This window comes from Siphateles boraxobius, unplaced genomic scaffold (assembly GCF_051911475.1).
Source record: "Siphateles boraxobius isolate OS27281-9 unplaced genomic scaffold, OSU_SipBor_1 25, whole genome shotgun sequence".
Lineage (NCBI taxonomy): Eukaryota > Metazoa > Chordata > Actinopteri > Cypriniformes > Leuciscidae > Siphateles > Siphateles boraxobius.
Window position 1 is genome coordinate 3,360,843 of NW_027508866.1, and position 19,158 is coordinate 3,380,000.

A 19,158-nucleotide genomic window follows, 5' to 3' on the forward strand; every position below is an offset into this window, starting at 1 on the left:
TAAAAATGCCCAAAACCAGTCGTCTGTGGATTAGAGTCTGAAACAAGGACTGGTGAGCTGTTGTCCTGCTCCACTTCACAGATGCTGAGTGAAAGGAGAATTATAGAATGACAGGACACTCATTTATGACACTTTATTCATCAGGAGAACAGCTCGTTCAGCGCGTCATACGTCGTCCTTTCAGTTTCGTTTTTTAATCGATCAAGTGTTTACATGTTCTCTCGATAAACCACCCCTTTCAGTCCGATCGAAATTATTTGTAATATAGCTGACACTTTGAGTTTTTAATGGGTTATGTTACAGCTCTACTTGTTTTTAATGTTTTTTATGAAATATCTGACTGCACGATCATATCACTGTATTATTTACCGCCATGCGTGCCACAAATGAAAGCTTGGCGAGCCGCACAATGAGTAACACTGCATCATGCATTCATTTCACTGTAAACTTCTGACTACAGTAATTTATTGTAAAATAATACTCTTTAATCCTGTAAATTCCTGGCAATTTTTTACAGTTCATTAAAAGTATAAATAAATAATTAACAGTTTGCTAGATATGGGCCAGAAGCAGGCCATAGCAATGCCACGTGTCAGCCAAGAGCAAAGAAAATAAAGTCAATCTGGGGTGCGTTTCCCAAAAGCATCATTGGTCAACTATGATCGCAATTTCCATTGAACTCTATTGGTAACGACACACTTGCTACCATAGCTGGCTTTGGGAAACGCACCCCTGGTTAGTAATAAGTGAAGCTGGTAATGCTGTTTGTGGAATTGTTTAATCCTCCTCTGCTGAGATTTTCAGAGATTCAATGTCTTTTTGTCTTCAGCTGATTTCATCTAAGGCTGTGGCTGGAAGTTTCTCTCTCTCTTTTTTGTTCTTGTTGTTCCTCTTTCCTTCAGTCATTCTGTTTGTTAACAGCAGGTGTTCATCACTACTGCTCAGTCATCACTTAATTAATCAATTATAATGACAGCAACACAATAGATGTTTTGAATGATTACATTTATTGATAGACATATTCAAAATACATTCAATACATTGAATTATAACTCACCAAAGCTAACATTAGATTAAGTTCTTACCACTGAACTGCATTTCAGAAGGTGAAGCACTGATACTTGGGCGTAGTGATTTGCTTGCAGCACCTGAGAAGCCCCCCGGTGAGGAGCAGAGTGTTCGCTCAGAGTGTTGCGCTAATCACTCCGCCCAGGTAGCAGTGCTTCGCCTTCTGAGAATATAGTTCCCAGTATGCATACTGTTAAAAAATGGCTGTGTCTCATATGACCTTGTTATTTGAACACACTGTGACTATACAAATCACAACATATAAATAGGAAAAAGTTGGCGTTAACTTTGTCACTTATTGGGAGCAGTATGCTAGTTGGAGCCATTTACATCCAGTCTTTGTGCTAAGCTAGGCTAGCGGTGGGTGCATCAGACAGAGTTACAGCACGCACGGAGATGAAAAGGGTATGTATGGACTTATCTAACTCTGGGGAATACGGTGAATAAGCTAAAGTCCCCAAAAGTCGGCGTGTTCCTTTAAGGGATTGAAACTTGTTCCCCGAAAAGTTATTAAAGACATCGTTAAAATAGTCCAAGTGACTACAGTGGCTCAATCTTAAGTTTATCAAGCGACGAGAATACTTTTTGTGCGCAAAAACAAACAAAAATAACGACTTTATTTCAACTATTCATTTCCTTCTCTGTGGGCCTCTAGTCAGTTCACTAGTATAATAGCGTAAGCTTCTGTTGTTAAACGTCACACGCATCACACACATGACTAGCGTCGGACAATAGTGAGCCTACGTGTGACGTAGCTCTAAGCTATCACACTAAGGTAACTGACTAGAGGCCACGTTTGCACGAACATGCATAACTTTGTTCGACTGTCATGAATATTTGAAATGTCTATTTACATCAAGTACAAGTTAGCCAAACATAGATGAATCTTACCTGTCCAGAAATTCTTCTCCGTTTTCAGCCGTCTCCATCTTTCAAAGGCATCTCCTATACAGATCCTTGTTTTATTTCGGACTTTGTCACAAAGTAATTCGGATTCATAATGAGTTTATGAGTTTATCAGTTTATCGGATTCGCAACGTTAGACTTTTTTTTAAATCCGATTCCGACACGTTTGTAGCTGCAGCTGTGGTAACTAGAGCAGAGCTGGCAACCCGGATCCCGCAACACTACTGACTTCGCTATTGGTAGATAGGTGGAGGGTGACGCATCAGACCAAAACACAACATGACAACATCAACATCAGTTGAGGGCTGCAACTTCACTTTTTAAATGACAATATCCTGGCCGGACTACTGTTGTCAGTGATATTTGAAATGAACATGATTTCTTAATGTCTAGTGACATATCAGGGCCATTTTATGATTGATTTAAATACATTTCTTACATACAGCTCCTTTAAGTTTACTGTTTTATTTTTTTTATTAGTTATAAAAAAAGATTCCCAGGATTTACAAGTGAATTGTATGTTAAATCATATGCTTTAATAAAAAGACATTTGAATTAAAATTGTAAGTGAAAATCTTATTTGAATTGCTGCATTGGAACTGTGTTTAATATGTTGTTTAATATATGTGTGTATATATATGTATATATATGTGACCGGGGATTTAGGTTTACCACCAGGAACACATTTGGGGGTTCTATCTACTTTAAGTTTATTCCTTTAATGATATAGAAATAAAAACTACTGATTTTCAAATGTGGTTTATCGATTTAATTGATAAGAAACAGTTCCAATTATTTAAATGTTCACAAAATAAACAGAAAAGAGCAGAAAGAAACAAAATTAAATGAATGAGATTCACAGAGCTGGTGACAATTAAAACCAGCTAAATATCACAGTCCACTTGTGTATGATAAACACAAGACTCTTAAACACGGCAATGCAGTAATACAACTGTTTAAAATGCAAAGAAAGAAAAGGAAAAATCAAAAATAAGAGTAACGTCCGTTATCAAACTTTTCAATACAATGCGGCAGTGGGAATACTGTTCACAGAAAACAAAACAACGTAAGTACATTTTTATTTTACCCACTTATTTATCACTTTAGAGAAATTAGAGAAAATAATCCTCACATAATAATCAGCTTCAACACACCAACACTTTCACTTCACGAAGGGCTGAAATCTCCAACAATATGGTGCACACTGTAAATAATCACATTAAATTATGAATACATGAAAACCACCTGAAACAAAATGGAAAAGATGAAGTATATCACATTTGGCATAACGCCAAATAACATGGCCTAGACCGCATGGAGTGACGTCATATCATCTTGGACATTACACACAACATAACTTACCAAAACATGACAGTTCTCTAAATCAACACAAAATATACATCCACAAATGGTATTAAACAACAATATATTTACAAAACATTTTATTTACCCATGGATGACTCAAATTGTCGACAATCTCTCGAGAATGCGCGTCTCTCTTGCACTGCCCACTGCACATCTCACCAACAAAATATACTACGGATGCCGTGAGGCAAGAGCGCAAACACGTTGTCGTGGACAACACACAAAGCGCCACCCGCTGATGACTCCAAAGAAATACAGGTAGTCTCTGTTTTTATATTTAAACATGGAAAATAATAATTAAATAAAAGACTTTAACGTAAGGGAGAAAAACAAACTTTAAAGGCATTTACCACCCAGTTACATATATGTATATATGTGACCCGTCACAGAAACCAGGGACACAAGTCGGCAGCACAACTTTCGAGCAAAATGAGAAAGAAGAGTTTTTTTTCAAAATTGGTGATTTTCAATTTTTTGGAGAATCTGTTAATTGAAATCACGAAGAAGCCTCTCCATGTTTGAGATAGCAGTATTGGTATATTTAAAAGCTTACATTTTGAGGTTGAAATCGGCTTGTTTTCGGAGATTCTAGCATGCAGTAGGGGCGTGGCGTGTCATTGTCTGTGTGTATTTCCATACTGAATAACCCGGCGCTTTTGCCCCCGCCCTCCAAGTCAACCACATGGCTACTTATTATGCTGTGCTCTGGCCAGCTCTCTCTGATATCAAAATTCAATGAAGATGGATGCCGCAAAGATTGTCGCAGACGAGATGAACCGTCTGGCAGTTACACCGAAAATGTTTTCGCCGCACTTCGTGGGCTCGGGAAACTGAACCGGAGGTATGGGCGCAGCGCGCTCGCCCTCAGTGCTTTAATACGGCGGCTCGGCTCGCTGACAGCGGTGGCTGGCTGTTTCATATGTGACGGAGAATCGAAATAGAGGATGCAGTTAAGACCTTTGCTGCTGCGATGAAGGCCTGCCGTGCGTGTTTCTGAAATGTAAGTTAAGCTTCATTTGCTCTTTAGTCGTTATTTAAGATGCTGAACCTGCTGATGATATAATGTGCTTGCGGACATTTCATTTGTGTGTGTATACGCACATAAGAAAGTGGTGTAAAGAGATTTGCAACAGTAATTTGAGGAGGTGAAATGTGATTATTTGGAAAATTGCAGAAATGACTGCTTAAAGAAAAATGCCAGCAGGCATTTGCCTCCTACATAAACTTTAATATTGTTGACATTTTGGGCACACGAGCGTTGCGTACTATTTGCGCTATAGATATGTAGGCCTATGGCTTATTGGTCTTTGTTTGTTGTTGTTGGTTTTGCGTTATATGTATATGGCATATGTTCTGTGCCTTACTGAAACCTGGCTTAAACCAAATGATTATTTCGGTCTAAATGAGTCTAATCCACCAGGATACTGTTATAAGCATGAGCCCCGTCTGATCGGTCGTGGCGGCGGTGTTGCAACAATCTATAGAGATATTCTTAATGTTACTCAGAAAACAGGTCACAGGTTTAATTCGTTTGAAGTACTTGTGCTAAATGTTACGCTCTTAGATGTAAGAAACAAATCCATATTATCTCTAGCCTTGGCTACTGTATATAGACCTCCAGGGCCCTATGCTGACTTCCTAAAAGTGTCACAGTGTTGGGTTTGTGTTCCCCAGGTGTCCACTAGATGTCCTCCTTCCCCACGGTGTCATCCACCTTATGAACTGCATTCCCCACAATCCTTGTCTGTACCCATCACTGCATCATTGCACTCAGCTGTTCCCCATCATCATTGCACTCAGCTGTTCCCCATTATCATTGTTAGTTCTGTGTTATATATACCCTGCCTGTTTAGTGTTTGTTACGGAGTCCTTGTTTGTATCACACCACTTCTTAGGTCGGTTGTTGACTGTGTCTTGTTTTGTTCTTGTGTTGGATTGCTTCTTTGGATTTTGACCTCTGCATGGACTGGATTATGATGTAACGGATTGGCCCTTAATAAATATACTGCGCTTGGATCTTCTCTGTCTCCTTGAGTGTGGATCGTGACAAAAAGAGTTTGCATACTTTCTCTCAGGATCTATTGGTCAATGTCGATAAAGCAATAATTGTTGGAGACTTTAACATACACGTAGATAATACAAATGATGCGTTAGGGGCTGCGTTTACAGATTTATTAAACTCCTTTGGGGTCACGCAAAACGTCAGTGGTCCCACTCATCGTCTAAATCATACACTAGATTTAATTATATCATATGGAACCAATCCAACTGATATAAATAGTATATCGCAAAGTGACGATCTCACTGATCATTACATGGTATCTTGCGTAATACGTACTGCTGAAATTTGTCATGTTGCGCCACGTTATCGACCAGGCAGAACAAACCTTCCAACCACTATAGATAGATTCTCAAATAGCTTACCTGATCTATCTCAGCTGCTCAGTGAACCCAAACAAACAGATGAACTAGAGGAAATGACTAGCAGTTTGAGCACCATGTTCTCTAGTACACTAGATATTGTTGCACCAATTAGATTAAAAAAGGTTAGAGAGAAAACTAAAGCACCATGGTACAACAGTGCTACGCATGCAATCAAGAGAGAAACTCATAACTTAGAGCGTAAATGGAAACAAACTAATTTAGAGGTCTTTAGAATCGCGTGGAAAGACAGTATGTCACGTTATAAAAAGGCTCTAAAAGCAGCCAGGGCTGAGCATCTCCGCAAACTAATAGAAAATAACCAAAATAATCCAAGGTTTTTATTCAACACCGTGGCTAGACTAACAAATAAACAAACATCACCAGAGCAAAATATTCCGTTACAGTATAGTAGTAATGATTTTATGAATTTCTTCAATGAGAAAATAGAAAGCATCCGAAACACAATTGTAAATATACAATCCTCTATGATGTCTTCTGATTCAGCCTCAATTATGGCCCCTCTAGAACAACTACACCGCTTTACAACTATAGGACAGGAAGAGCTAAATAAACTTATCATTGCATCTAAACCAACAACATGTTTATTAGATCCAATACCCACTAAACTACTGAAAGAAGTGTTACCTGTAGTGGAAGAGCCTCTTCTTAATATTAACTCGTCTTTATTTTTAGGTCATGTTCCAAAAATATTCAAACTGGCAGTAATAAAACCTCTCATTAAGAAAACGCAATTAGACCCAAATAACTTAGCAAATTACAGACCCATCTCAAATCTTCCATTTATGTCTAAAATACTAGAAAAAGTTGTGTCCGCTCAATTGTGCTCTTTCTTGCAAGAAAATGAAATCTATGAAAAATTCCAGTCGGGATTCAGACCGCATCATAGCACAGAAACTGCGCTAGTTAAAATCACAAATGATTTACTTTTAGCTTCTGACCAAGGCTGTATCTCAATACTAGTTCTACTCGATCTTAGCGCTGCGTTCGACACTATAGATCATAAAATACTCTTGGATCGACTACAAAACTACACTGGTGTTCAGGGACAGGCATTAAGCTGGTTTAGATCGTACTTATCAGACCGTTATCATTTTGTCTGTTTAAATGGAGAAAAATCAAAGATAACGTCAGTAGACTATGGAGTGCCGCAAGGATCTGTGTTAGGCCCTCTGCTATTCTCAATATATATGCTGCCACTTGGTAATATTATAAGAAAACATGGAATTAATTTCCACTGTTATGCTGATGACACTCAATTATATATCTCATCACGACCAGATGAAAACACTAACTTATCTAAATTGACAGAGTGTCTTAAAGATATAAAATGCTGGATGACGTGTAATTTCCTGCTATTAAATTCAGATAAAACTGAGGTACTACTTATTGGTCCAAAAAACTACCCACAAAATCCCTTACAATACAACTTTAATTCAGAAGGATGTCCTGTTACTTTATCCACTACAGTAAAAGACCTGGGTGTTATACTAGACGGCAACTTGACTTTCGAAAATCATATTTCATATATTACAAGAACAGCCTTTTTCCACCTTAGAAACATTGCTAAGCTACGTAACATGCTATCTGTTTCTGATGCAGAAAAGTTAGTTCATGCATTCATGACCTCGAGACTAGATTACTGTAATGCTTTATTACCTGTCCTGCATCCTCAATAAACAAGCTACAGTTAGTGCAAAATGCAGCCGCTAGAGTTCTTACTAGATCAAGAAAATATGATCATATAACACCTTTTTTATCATCTCTACACTGGTTACCTATTAAGTTACGTATCAATTACAACGTATTCCTACTGACCTATAAAGCCCTAAATGGTTTAGCTCCTGTGTATTTAACAGACCTTCTATCGCCATACAATCCATCGCACTCTTTAAGATCACTAAATTCGAGGCTTCTGGTCATTCCTAGGATATCTAAGTCCACTAAAGGAGGGAGGGCGTTCTCACATTTAGCTCCTAAACTCTGGAATAGCCTTCCTGATATTGTTCGAGACTCAGACTCGCTGTCCCAGTTTAAAACTAGATTAAAGACGCATCTCTTTAACCAAGCATTCACTTAATGCTTAACCTTTAATACTACTGCTGAATCAGTTCGAATGCTGAATGCATTCGAATGCATGATTAACTGACTATTTTTCTATGTACATTTCCGAAATGCACTTTCTGTAAAGCTAATTTGAGACAATGTGTATTGTGAAAAGCGCTATACAAATAAATTTGAATTGAATTGAATTGAATATATATATGAAGTGCATTGCATGCTGACATGAAATGTCTTACAGGTGTTGTAAAACAATGTAAATTGGATAAACAGATGTATTTCACCAAGGCAGAGGCTAGCTTGTTTGGCTAATGTAAAAATCTTACCTTCAACATATAGGTGATTTAGTTGCTGTGCCCTTTCAGCTCATGAGTTTCGACATCCTTCAGGTCTAGGTTGGTGGTTTACCGTAACTTCCGGGTTTCTTTCCACCAGAGCCTTGCTTTCGATTTCAACATAGCGGATGCGTAAAATCAGTGTATTCTCTAGCCGTTGAGCGAGCATCAGTTGCACATTCGTTATTGCAGTGCACTATGGGATTGAATGAGTGCACTCGATAATGTCCACTAAGGTTTCGGACACCACTAAAAATGGCTGTCCCCTCAAATACCGTAGTGTCCTATTTAAAGTCATAGGGGGCGAATCTGAACACAGGGCTTGTGTTCTTGCAGTCTTTGTCTTCATGCTCTACTTATATACCACCACCCGTGACACTTACTAATTAAACCAAAAGTCAAACAAATTTCCAGTCACTCTCTGAGAGAGATGTTTATTACACATAAGTTAATATTTTATTACAGATGTTCATCACACTTTTTAAAAAGGCAAAGTCTTTAATTCTTTATTACATTCTTTAGTAACTTTTCCTTTATGCAAAGAAAGTTAATGTGGTAGTTTTAATGCAGTAATGTTTAATTTTTTTTTTTAAAAGTACATATTTTCAGTTCCTTAAACCAAAGAACAGCAGAGCAACAAACAAGCTTTATTCAGATTGTGTATCATATTGAGTTTGTTTGATGGTCTTTGCTGTAGAATCTGAAGTTCAGCTGGACTCACTGAAACAGGAAGTAGAAGAGCAGAGGAGACACCAGCAAGAGGAAGCTTCCCTTATACACGCCATCTAATCAAGACAGGAAGGAAATTAGTATTAATTTACACTCCACTGCTAATACATATAATAATAATAATGATAATAATAGTTATGAAAACGCATTTTCATTGTTGATCAATTTTTCACCGATTAAAAAAAAAAAAACTCTGAAAGTACTAGACTAATTCATAAGCTTCTACTTTTCATGCTGCTATAGCTTTACACTATTTTTGACTACTTTTGAAATTGTGCTGCTTATTAACAATCACTTGTTCATATTGATTTATTGTTTGTCTAATTTCCTCATTTTAAGTTACTGTGGATGAAATCAAACTGCTAGCGCATGATCAAACAAAGGCCAATACCTGCAGCATTGCAAAGATCAGTGTTGCAGCAGCTCTTAGTCGTTGTCACTCCTGCTGTCGTTACAGTCACTGGTACACATTCAGCTGCGCACCCTTTAGTTGTGACGGAACCTGTAAAAATACATAAATGTCCATATAATAAGATAATAAAACAATTCCAAGTATACTTTCTCTCCAGCGGTATCACTTATACAGCAGATTCCCACATTATACTGGACTTACCGATGGATGTTTCAGCATTAATGCTTTGACATTTAGAAACTCCGGCTTCACATATCTCCTCTTTTACTTTACATGAAGCTCCCGTCACAGATGTGCAGGAGTAACACTTGAGAGAATAACCTTACAGACAGAGAAAGACATTGAGTTAGCACTCTACAGTATGATTAGCAAATAATACATTTCAATACTTGCTGTTTTCTGTACCTCCAGTGAGAGAAATGAAAAGAAGAACGACGGAGACCTGCAGATTCATCTTGTGTCAGGAACTGAATAACTGTACAGAAGTAATGCTTCGGTTTCACTTATGTCTGTTCAGAAAGAGGTGGGTTTAGGACTCTTTGTGATGTCCCCAATGAACTATGGCAGTTACTAAGAAAAGGTTGGGGCTCATTTGTGAAAACAAGCAGAATTAGTTTCTGCTGAAAAGCGCTTTGTCTCCCTCCCAGTACTTCTCCAGATGCATTTTGATGATTATACAATCATTACCTATTCCTAGTCCATGCTGCTCTTTGTTAACATATCTCAAATGTTGTCTCACACACATGCTCACTCAAATTTCTAACATTGAGGTTCTCGTTTGAGATAAATCAATTATACTGTAACAAGAAATAATTTTCTTTGGTTAACTGTTTTGGCAAACCCATTCTACAGTTTCTACACTCCAAAAATGTCTGGGTTAAAACAACCCATTTGGCAACCCAGCACTAGCTGGGTAAATATTGGATATAACAAATGATGGGTTGGGTCGCACAATTTAACCCATATTCTGCTCACACTAACTAAACACTGGGCTCATTATGGGTCATTTCCATTTCAAGCAAATGTAATTTATACATTTTATTTAGGCTAAATAAATTATTGAATTATATATATACCCAGCAAACACAAAAACGTTGCAAAAACGTTTTTTTCCACGTCGTGAAAAAGTCGTGAAAAAACAACGTTTTTATCCGACGTATTTAATACGACAGATGTCTGGTTTTTTAGACGTTATAAATACATATTTTCACAACGTGGTTGAAACATTTTTTTAACGTTATAAATACGTATTTACGCAACGTGTTTGAAACATTTTTTTTAACGTTGCTTCGACAATATGGGTCACCCCTGTGACGTTTTAAAAACGTCAATATCACGTCTTATGTGGTACTTTTTTTCCTATTTTACCACGTTCACCCGAAACTCGAGAAATTCACGGAAAGAACATGTTAATCACTAAAACCAGAGATGTTTCCATCCTTGGATGTAGCCTACAAGCGTTTGTAGCAGCAGACTATGATCTTCAACTGCTGCCCCGTCCGTCTTCCAAGATTCCAGTGTGAAGAGTAATCGATCCAGTGGGCTATAAACTCATCTTTAACACAATTCTTTGAACATTGAGAAATCACTGGACACAAAACATAAAAGGTAAGCAAATTCTTTAGAATTTATTGATTAATAACACAATATGATTGATATGATATGATTAATGAATTTAATTAATGATGCATTTCTGTAATATATTACTAATTTTAGAATAAATAATGATACAATCTAGTATTATATATATATATATATATATATATATATATATATATATATATATATATATATATATATATATATATATATTATAAGAAACAAAACCACAATTTTGATAAACATTTTTATAAAACATTTGGAAATTTTTAAAGAATTATATACAAATTAGTAATATTTAATAAAAACAAAATGGAAAAGAAACACTTTAAATTCCAAGGTCTTCACTGTCAGAGTGGAAGAGGGGGGGAGACTGAAATTCAAATCATTGTAATAAAATCAATTGTCTGTGTTTACTCAGAGAGGTCTATTTAAAAAATACAAGTTTGTATCAGTTCGTCACCTCAATGAAACAATTAATTTGTGAAGTAACATATGAAAGTATACCTGTCCAATTTGGGTCTGTCAAAGAAGAATGAAAAAGCATGTCATGAGTATTATCAATGATTGATTATTATCATTCCCTACACTGGTTGAGCCATAAAAGCCGTAAATCTTGTTTGACTAATTACTTTAAAAAATTATCTAAAAATTAAAATTGTGAGATTGTTTGCTTTATTTTAGTAATGAGTGAAACAAGTATGGCTCACGCCCAATATGTTCCCGATCCCTGGCCTAACAGTAGAATATAGGAAAAAAATTAGATGAAGAATATATTACCTCCTCATCATCTTCAGCTGTGGGCTCATCAGTCTTAAAAAAAGGAACACGTAAGACACAAGACACAACAAGTGTTTCTTTCTAATTGCTTTGTAATTGCTAACGTGTAAATAGCCTCAATCTTAAATAAATATTAAATCTTGAAAACCCTTATATATAAGGCAATTTAATCAGACAAATATTTTTCTCTGTCACACATGCAAGTTTATGCACTGTTTGCACACTGTATATTCTAGGTTTTAAAAAATCAGGTTTTACTGTCCTTGTAATTAGCCATATTGCATGTAGATAAGTACCCGGAGTTTTTTTGGTCCTCCACGTTTGTTTGGGGCATGCTTTAAAAACTCTGCCACTTCTCCCTCTATCTCTGGCATCTTTGCAGCCTTTAAGGTTTGAAGGCATGCTCCTGAAAATAACATTAACAGATAAAACATGAAACCAAAGAAAAAATAGGAAAAATATTCAATCTGAATGGGGCTACTTTGTAAGTCAGAAATTGTCTCTGATTATGTAAAATCTGTCAAAGCAGGCCATTTTACAATCACTGATATCTTCAAAAAACTACTTTCTTATAGCTACAGTAATGCAAAAGTTCTGCATGTTACATATTACTGCAAGGGCTCGCCATTAAGCCTTGTCATGCTTGTCCTTTGGACAGGTAAATCAGTCATTCACTTGTCCGAGTAAAAAGTTGCTTATCTGGGAAAAAATATTTTTTTAGACTGAAAGGGTTAGTTCACCCAAAAATGAAAATTAAGTCATTAATTACTCACCCCCATGCTGTACCAACCCCGTAAGACCTTCGTTCATCTTCGGAACACAAATGAAGATATTTTTGATTAAATCTGAGAGGTGGATCACTGCTACATAGGCTGCCAGAGGGAATGAAACTTGACGGCCCAGAAAGTCATTAAAGAACATGTTTAAATATTCCATGTGCCTACAGTGGCTCAACTATAAGTTTATCAAGCGACGAGACTACTTTTTTTCCGAAAAAAAAAAACATAAATAACGACTTTATTCGACTATTCCTTTTCTTCCTTTGTGGGCCTGAGACGAGAGTTCAAGAGATTTCCACGACGCATGCGCGAGAACTGAGAAGAGGACGTTCTTCTTCTAATACTTCTTGTTCAGTTCTCGCGCATGCGTCGTGGAAATCTCTTGAACTCTCGTCTCAGGCCCACAAGGAAGAAAAGGAATAGTCGAATAAAGTCGTTATTTATGTTTTTCTTTTCGGAAAAAAAGTATTCTCGTCGCTTGATAAACTTATAGTTGAGCCACTGTAGGCACATGGAATATTTAAACATGTTCTTTAATGACTTTCTGGGCCGTCAAGTGTTCCGAAGATGAACGAAGGTCTTACGGGGTTGGTACAGCATGGGGGTGAGTAATTAATGACTTAATTTTCATTTTTGGGTGAACTAACCCTTGAAGCTTTCTATCAGCTTTGATATATTTTAATTTTCATATTTGTGATATTCACCACATATACCCCCCACACCATCTTGTGTACTTCATCTTTCATTTTAAATTAATTTATTGGAAAATTTACAACTGCATTAAATTATGTTATGAGAATGTTTTTGTTTTGAAACTACAAATAAGAAATGATGAGGAAAAAAATGATAAAATTATACTTTTAAACATGAAACTAAACCGCCAGTAAGTGGCCTATACATATCAGTTTTTTCTGTAGGCCTTGTATATTGCACATGCGCCAACGCCCAGGCGGGAATCGATTCACGGGTTCTTCCAGTGAGCTAGTGAAGTCTCGAGATTATGTGCGAAATTATACTGGTATTTTTTTATTTTTATAATGTCATTCTTAATGCAGATGTTAACTTAATTAATGGTAAGATTTAACTAAAGATTTGTAATGTGCTCGCTTCTGTTATCTTGTCGGTGCCACAGCCTGCTACTGACAGGTTAGAATTGGGCCCTCATTAAATTATGGAATAATTGTTAAAAAATAAATAAAATAGGCATATTTGTGGAAAAAATATCTAATATTTGGGTACATAAAAGCTTTTTATTTGTTTTCTTCCTAATTTTCCTTTAAATAGTGGTCAAGAACCCCCCCACCCCCAAAACAAATGTTCTTCTAAATTCAGAAAACTGTTTACGTGCTGAAGGTAGGCTCTGGGACAGTCGCTCTATGTCTTTAGGTCCAAGTGCTTTTGCAACAGTTTTGGATGTGGACAACAGAAGAGTTGGGAGGAACACTTTCAGTTCCCTCAATTCCCTGCGATCTCTTTCTAGCACCACACACATTTAATGAATTTACAGGCACATCAGTTACTGGGCGGAGAGTCGCATCTGTTTCAAAGAACGCTCGTAAATCAGGGTAAATGTTATCCGGCTGACTAACTTCTTCTACATCATTTTTTTCTATAGGTTTGTTGCGGTTCAATTTCTTAGTCAAAGAAGAAATTCTAGCACGTAGCTCTTTGTTCTCTTTTTCTAGTTCTGAGTTATGCTGAGACTGTTGTGTAGCTACTGCTAAACCAAATTCTCTATGGCAGCATAATATCCCTTTCACATTTTTACACTCATCTACCGACCAAATCTTGTCTGGATGAATCTCATATTTCTGTGTTAGTTCTTGTCTAACTTTTTCTGTGACTATTAGGTTCATTTGTTCTCCTAACAGTGTTTTAAATTCACTATCTGACCACAAAGGGGTCGCAAGACCACCTTTTTTAGTTGTGGAGATTAGTCTAGCACTTTTCTTAATCATTTTGTGGATTTCTTTGTTACCACACAAACAAACACTAAACTTCTCTGATTACAGAGGGTACGCTTGTTAACACAAATCAACTATTGTTAAACTTCCTTGTTACCAACAGATCACAAACTATTAGTACGTTACGCTAATCTTCCCTAAAAGAAAAATGCAAAAGGATCTTTCACCTTCTTAACTTTTAAAGGATAAAACAAACAAAAACACTAAATCTTCTCTGATCAAAAGAGGCAACACTCGATAACACAGTTAACCTTCCTTGCCCAGAGCAAAGGGTAACACACAAAATATTAGCACGTTACACTAATCTTGGTAAATGGTAAATGGACTGCATTTATATAGCGCTTTAACAGACCCAATGGCCACCAAAGCGCTTTACATATTGCCTCACATTCACCCATTCACGCACTCATTCACACACCGACGGCGGTGTCAGCCATGCAAGGCGCCATCCAGCTCGTCGGGAGCAGCCGGGGTTAGGTGTCTTGCTCATGGACACCTCGACACTTGGTCAGGTGGAACCGGGGATCGAACCACCAACCTTTCAGTTTGTAGACAATCTACATGAACCACTTAGCCACTGCCGCCTAATCTTCTCTAAAAGGAAATGCAAAGGATCTTTCACCTTCCTAACTTTTAGAGGATAAACACATCCCTGTTTGAACAGAGGTTCACCAATATTAACACGTAATGTTAAACTTCCCTGCCTGAAAACAGAGGGTACAATATATTAGCACTTGATGCTAATCTTCCCTAATTTTATAGAGGATAAAACACTTCCCTGGCAAAGCAGAGGGTAAACTGTATTAACATGTACGTTAATCTTCCCTGCCTGAAAAACAGAGGATACATTTCATCTCTAAAGCAACTTTAGAGGATAACTTTAGTTAACAAACCCTACAGCTGTCTGTTAACTTCTTCTCTGATGGCACAGAGGATAATTTTTACTGGTTTTTCGTTCTTTGAATGGAGTGAAACTCACCAAATTATTGGTGTATGGAAAAAATTCCGTCTGGAAACTCAGTCAGAGATCTTTGTTGAGCTTGGTTCTGGAACTCAGTTAGCTTTGTTGAGATCTTTGTTGAGATTCAGTTCTGGAACACAGTCAGCTTTGTTGAGATCTTTGTTGAGATTCAGTTTGCAAATTCAGGCAGCTTTGTTGAGATCTTTCTGGATTCAAAAGATTCAGTCTGGAACTGGAAAGTCAGATCTTTGTTGAGATAATTGAGCTTTGAAGTTTAAAAAGTTCATTCTTTGTTGAGTTTCAGTTTCTCCATCCGGGTCACAGGCACCATCTGTTGTGAACTTCTTCCTTCTTCAGTGTAGAAAAACTCAGAAGCGAAAACCAGGAGACTTTTTTAAGCAAGATTCTTTATTCGCTGTAGTCTGCTTCGTACCCAAGTCAAGTCAAGTCTAGTCTAAGGCAGTATACATTGAGTTCATATATACATTTCAAGGGGGAGGGATTACATTGTGATGAACAAAGCATGTAAATGAGCTGAGACAACGAGAACAGGAAAAGCCTAGCCTTCTCGTACTGAGATGGGACAGTCAGGAATATCCCGCTGGGAACCCCTACCGTTTGCAGAGATTTCCTGGTCTCATCATTTCTAAACTTTCTCAATATAAAATACTATTGTATTGGAAATCTAAATTAAACATTTAAATAAATTTGTAATCCTACAAAGGTGATTTGCATTGCAGTGTTTTATATAACATGTCTGTATTCATGCCTGAATTTATTTACCAATGTATTCTTGCATTTGGTTGTATGTAGCTTGTGTACAGTGACTTCTGCAGCAACTTGCGCTGATGAAGTTTTTCCAGTGCACACGCCTGCATGTACACCCAAAAGGTAAGAGGTTTTGTAAATTGCCATGTCTTTTCTTTCATTGAAAAAAAGTTAGGCTATTAAATAAAATGCATTATACACTAATATTACATGAGTAACCATATCTTTAATAACTCTAGATACATATCAGTTGATTTGCATTTAGAAATTTGTAATTGGTCTAATAGTATGTCCTTCACAGCCTTGAAGAGGTTCTGACATTCCTTAAAGAGCAAGTTGACACAACAACAGAGTTTAAGTTGTGTGTCGACAGAGAATATCTTCCAGAGAGAGGCATAATTCAATGGAAGAGAAAGAAAATGGCATCTCCTGTCAGTCTGCTCAAGGTAGTCTTTATAGGAGAGTCAGGCATTGATACTGGGGCTCTCAGAAAGGAATTTCTGACTGGTGAGTTATTTTTACTTATTTTCTAGATTTTTAATATGATATAACAAAAAGCAATTAACAAAAAAAAAAAAAAAAAATGCTCTTTGCTTAAGACATGATTTCAGGGATTGAAACACGGTTCTTTGAGGTAGCTGGGAGCCAGGGGAAAAATCCCAAATACTCTTTAACTGACCTTGGTGATGAGAATTTCAGGTAGGTAACTGTCTTTTATCAGAGTTAATTTATTATATTAACGCATTGTAAAGATGAACAGGCTTTTGTAGTTTTATAATTGCTCCTTTTGGTTGTCCTTTTAAAAACAGAATAGTTGGAGAAATATTTGCTGTCAGTCTTGCACAAGGGGGCCCTGCTCCTGCATTCCTGAGGGAGTGGTGCTACAACTTTCTTTGTGCAGGAGAAGTTAACTTCAGATGTCTGAGCAAGGAGGATGTAATGGATCTGGAATCTTCCCTTCTCATCTGTAGGGTAAGTAATCATTTGTTGAGTGTGTGTCAGGTTAATATCATATTTATGATCCTTAAAGGACAAGTTCGGTATTTTACACTTAAAGCCCTGTTTTAAGATCGTTTCAGATTAAATAGAACGGTTAAGATAAAAATTTAGACAGATGCTGCTGTCCCGAGAAATTTCGGTTTCTGTGGTTGCACCCCCCACCTCTACAATGGTTGCATAGGTGCACTGGAACAGTCCTTCCTAAAACGCATTCAACTTTAGTTTACAAAGACGTGAAACTCACCGAGTGGTAAGGGGTGTTCACTGATATGCTCACACAAAAATCGCTGCAAAAGATGCTTTTTGTGTGATGATATCAGTGAACACCCCTGACCACTCGGTATGTAAAATACCGAACTTGTCCTTTAATCATCTCTTCCACTGTTGAATTTTGCAGGTTGAAGATGCTGCAGATACAGAATCTCTAATGATGTTGGCTGATGAAATTGTTAGTTGTGGGTACAGTGGTCAGATCAATCATGAACAGAAAGAAAGCATCATTCGGTGAGTTTTTTTTTCTTTTGGTCATTTATTTGTTTTTTTTATAACAATTTGTCTTTTTCTTTAAAGGGCGATTGTCTTACAATCTACAACAAGGCTGATTCCAATTCTCCAGCAGCTTCAGAGTGGCATGCAATTCAATGGCCTGGTGGATCAATTGAGTAAAAACTCTGAATTATGCAAACCACTGTTTGTTCCGGGAAAGATAACAAAAGTATTTTAAATATTTAATTTTCAATTCCAGTACTATTTTCTTTATTTTTAGAAAGGTAATAACCAGTTTTTATTTTTATAGCCTGATGCAGACTTCGTCATGATGCACTGTCAGCCATCATACAGTGAAAAGGGTACGTCGAAAGAAAGAATTGAGAGGAAGGTGACTAACTTCCTTCAAGACTTCCTGCAAGAGCTTGAAGTGGCAGGTAATTAGTTTTGCTGTACTTTTCTAGCAGAATGACCTTATGTACTGGTTTCTTTATTTATACCAAGGTTAGACACTACTTTTATCAAAGCTGTAGTGCTTTGTTCGAAGACCTAAAACAAGAACTTTGTTGTTCTATTTGAAGTTGATGTGTCCATTCCTGATGAAGGAGGAGATACCACTCTCTGTCCAAAAGGTGCTCCAGTGGATGACAGGGCAGTCCCACATTCCTATCCTTCCAGATGAAAAGAGGCAGTTCAAAATTGCATGTAATTTTGATCATGATTGCATAGAACGACTTGGAAATCACTCTGTATGTTATCCAGTTGTTAGTGCCTGCACTTGTACAGTAACATTTCCTGTTAAACACATGAGCACATACCAGGAGTTTAAAAGAATTATGAGTGATGCTGTTAGATATGGAGGAGGATTCTTCAGAGTTTAAAGCATGGTAGTCAGACAGATCTATCAACACAGCTCATTGTTTACAGCAGTTTATTTTTTGTTTAATAACACTTTAGACAATGTTGCACTTTATCCTGTTTCTGTGGTTAATACAAGAAAAGGTCTCTGGAGATTTGCATTGGTGTTGATTTGCATTACTTAAGTCACTACAAATGAGACCTGTACTATTTAGAAAGGTCTGTAAACTTGTTGCAAATATTTTTTTTTCAATTTCAGGGACCACAACGGCACCAGTAGTATGCTCTTGCAGTATGGCACTTTCCCAGTCTATGCCTGGATCTTGAAGATCCTATGAATTCATAGAAAAATAGAAAGTAATATTATTGTTCACTGATGGTTAAATACTCAACTACTGGTTAAAATATCTAATGTGCTGATATGTAGCTTAAAAATGCCTTACAATTGTGTCTTATCACTAGAAACATATTCAATGTAGTTAAAGGGATAGTTCACCCTCCCAAAAAATCTAAATTTTATAATTTACTCATCCTCAAGTTGTTCCAAACCTGCATAAGTTTCTTTATTTTGTTGAAAACAAAATATATTTTGAAGAATATGGGTAACCAGTTGATGGCAACCATTGACTTCCACAGTAAGAAAACA

General features: G+C 36.9%; 1 protein-coding gene and 1 long non-coding RNA gene across 3 annotated transcripts in view; one reads left to right on the forward strand and one right to left on the reverse strand.

Moving 5' to 3' along the window:
* Window positions 1-8,595: 8,595 nt before the first annotated feature.
* Window positions 8,596-19,158, reverse strand: part of LOC143749653 (ly6/PLAUR domain-containing protein 2-like) — a 549,686-nt gene continuing 539,123 nt past the window's right edge. For both annotated transcript variants that reach the window (XM_077242076.1, XM_077242079.1), the window contains exons 3-4: window positions 9,298-9,408; window positions 8,596-8,962 (exon numbers count right to left, since the gene is read on the reverse strand). In XM_077242076.1, coding sequence (XP_077098191.1) covers window positions 8,895-8,962; window positions 9,298-9,408 — 179 coding nt within the window. In that variant the 3' untranslated portion in view covers window positions 8,596-8,894. The remainder of the gene's footprint in view (window positions 8,963-9,297; window positions 9,409-19,158) is intronic.
* Window positions 17,050-17,795, forward strand: LOC143749484 (uncharacterized). Its single transcript, XR_013207001.1, has 3 exons — window positions 17,050-17,141; window positions 17,566-17,672; window positions 17,739-17,795. It is a non-coding gene; the product is annotated as an uncharacterized LOC143749484 (long non-coding RNA).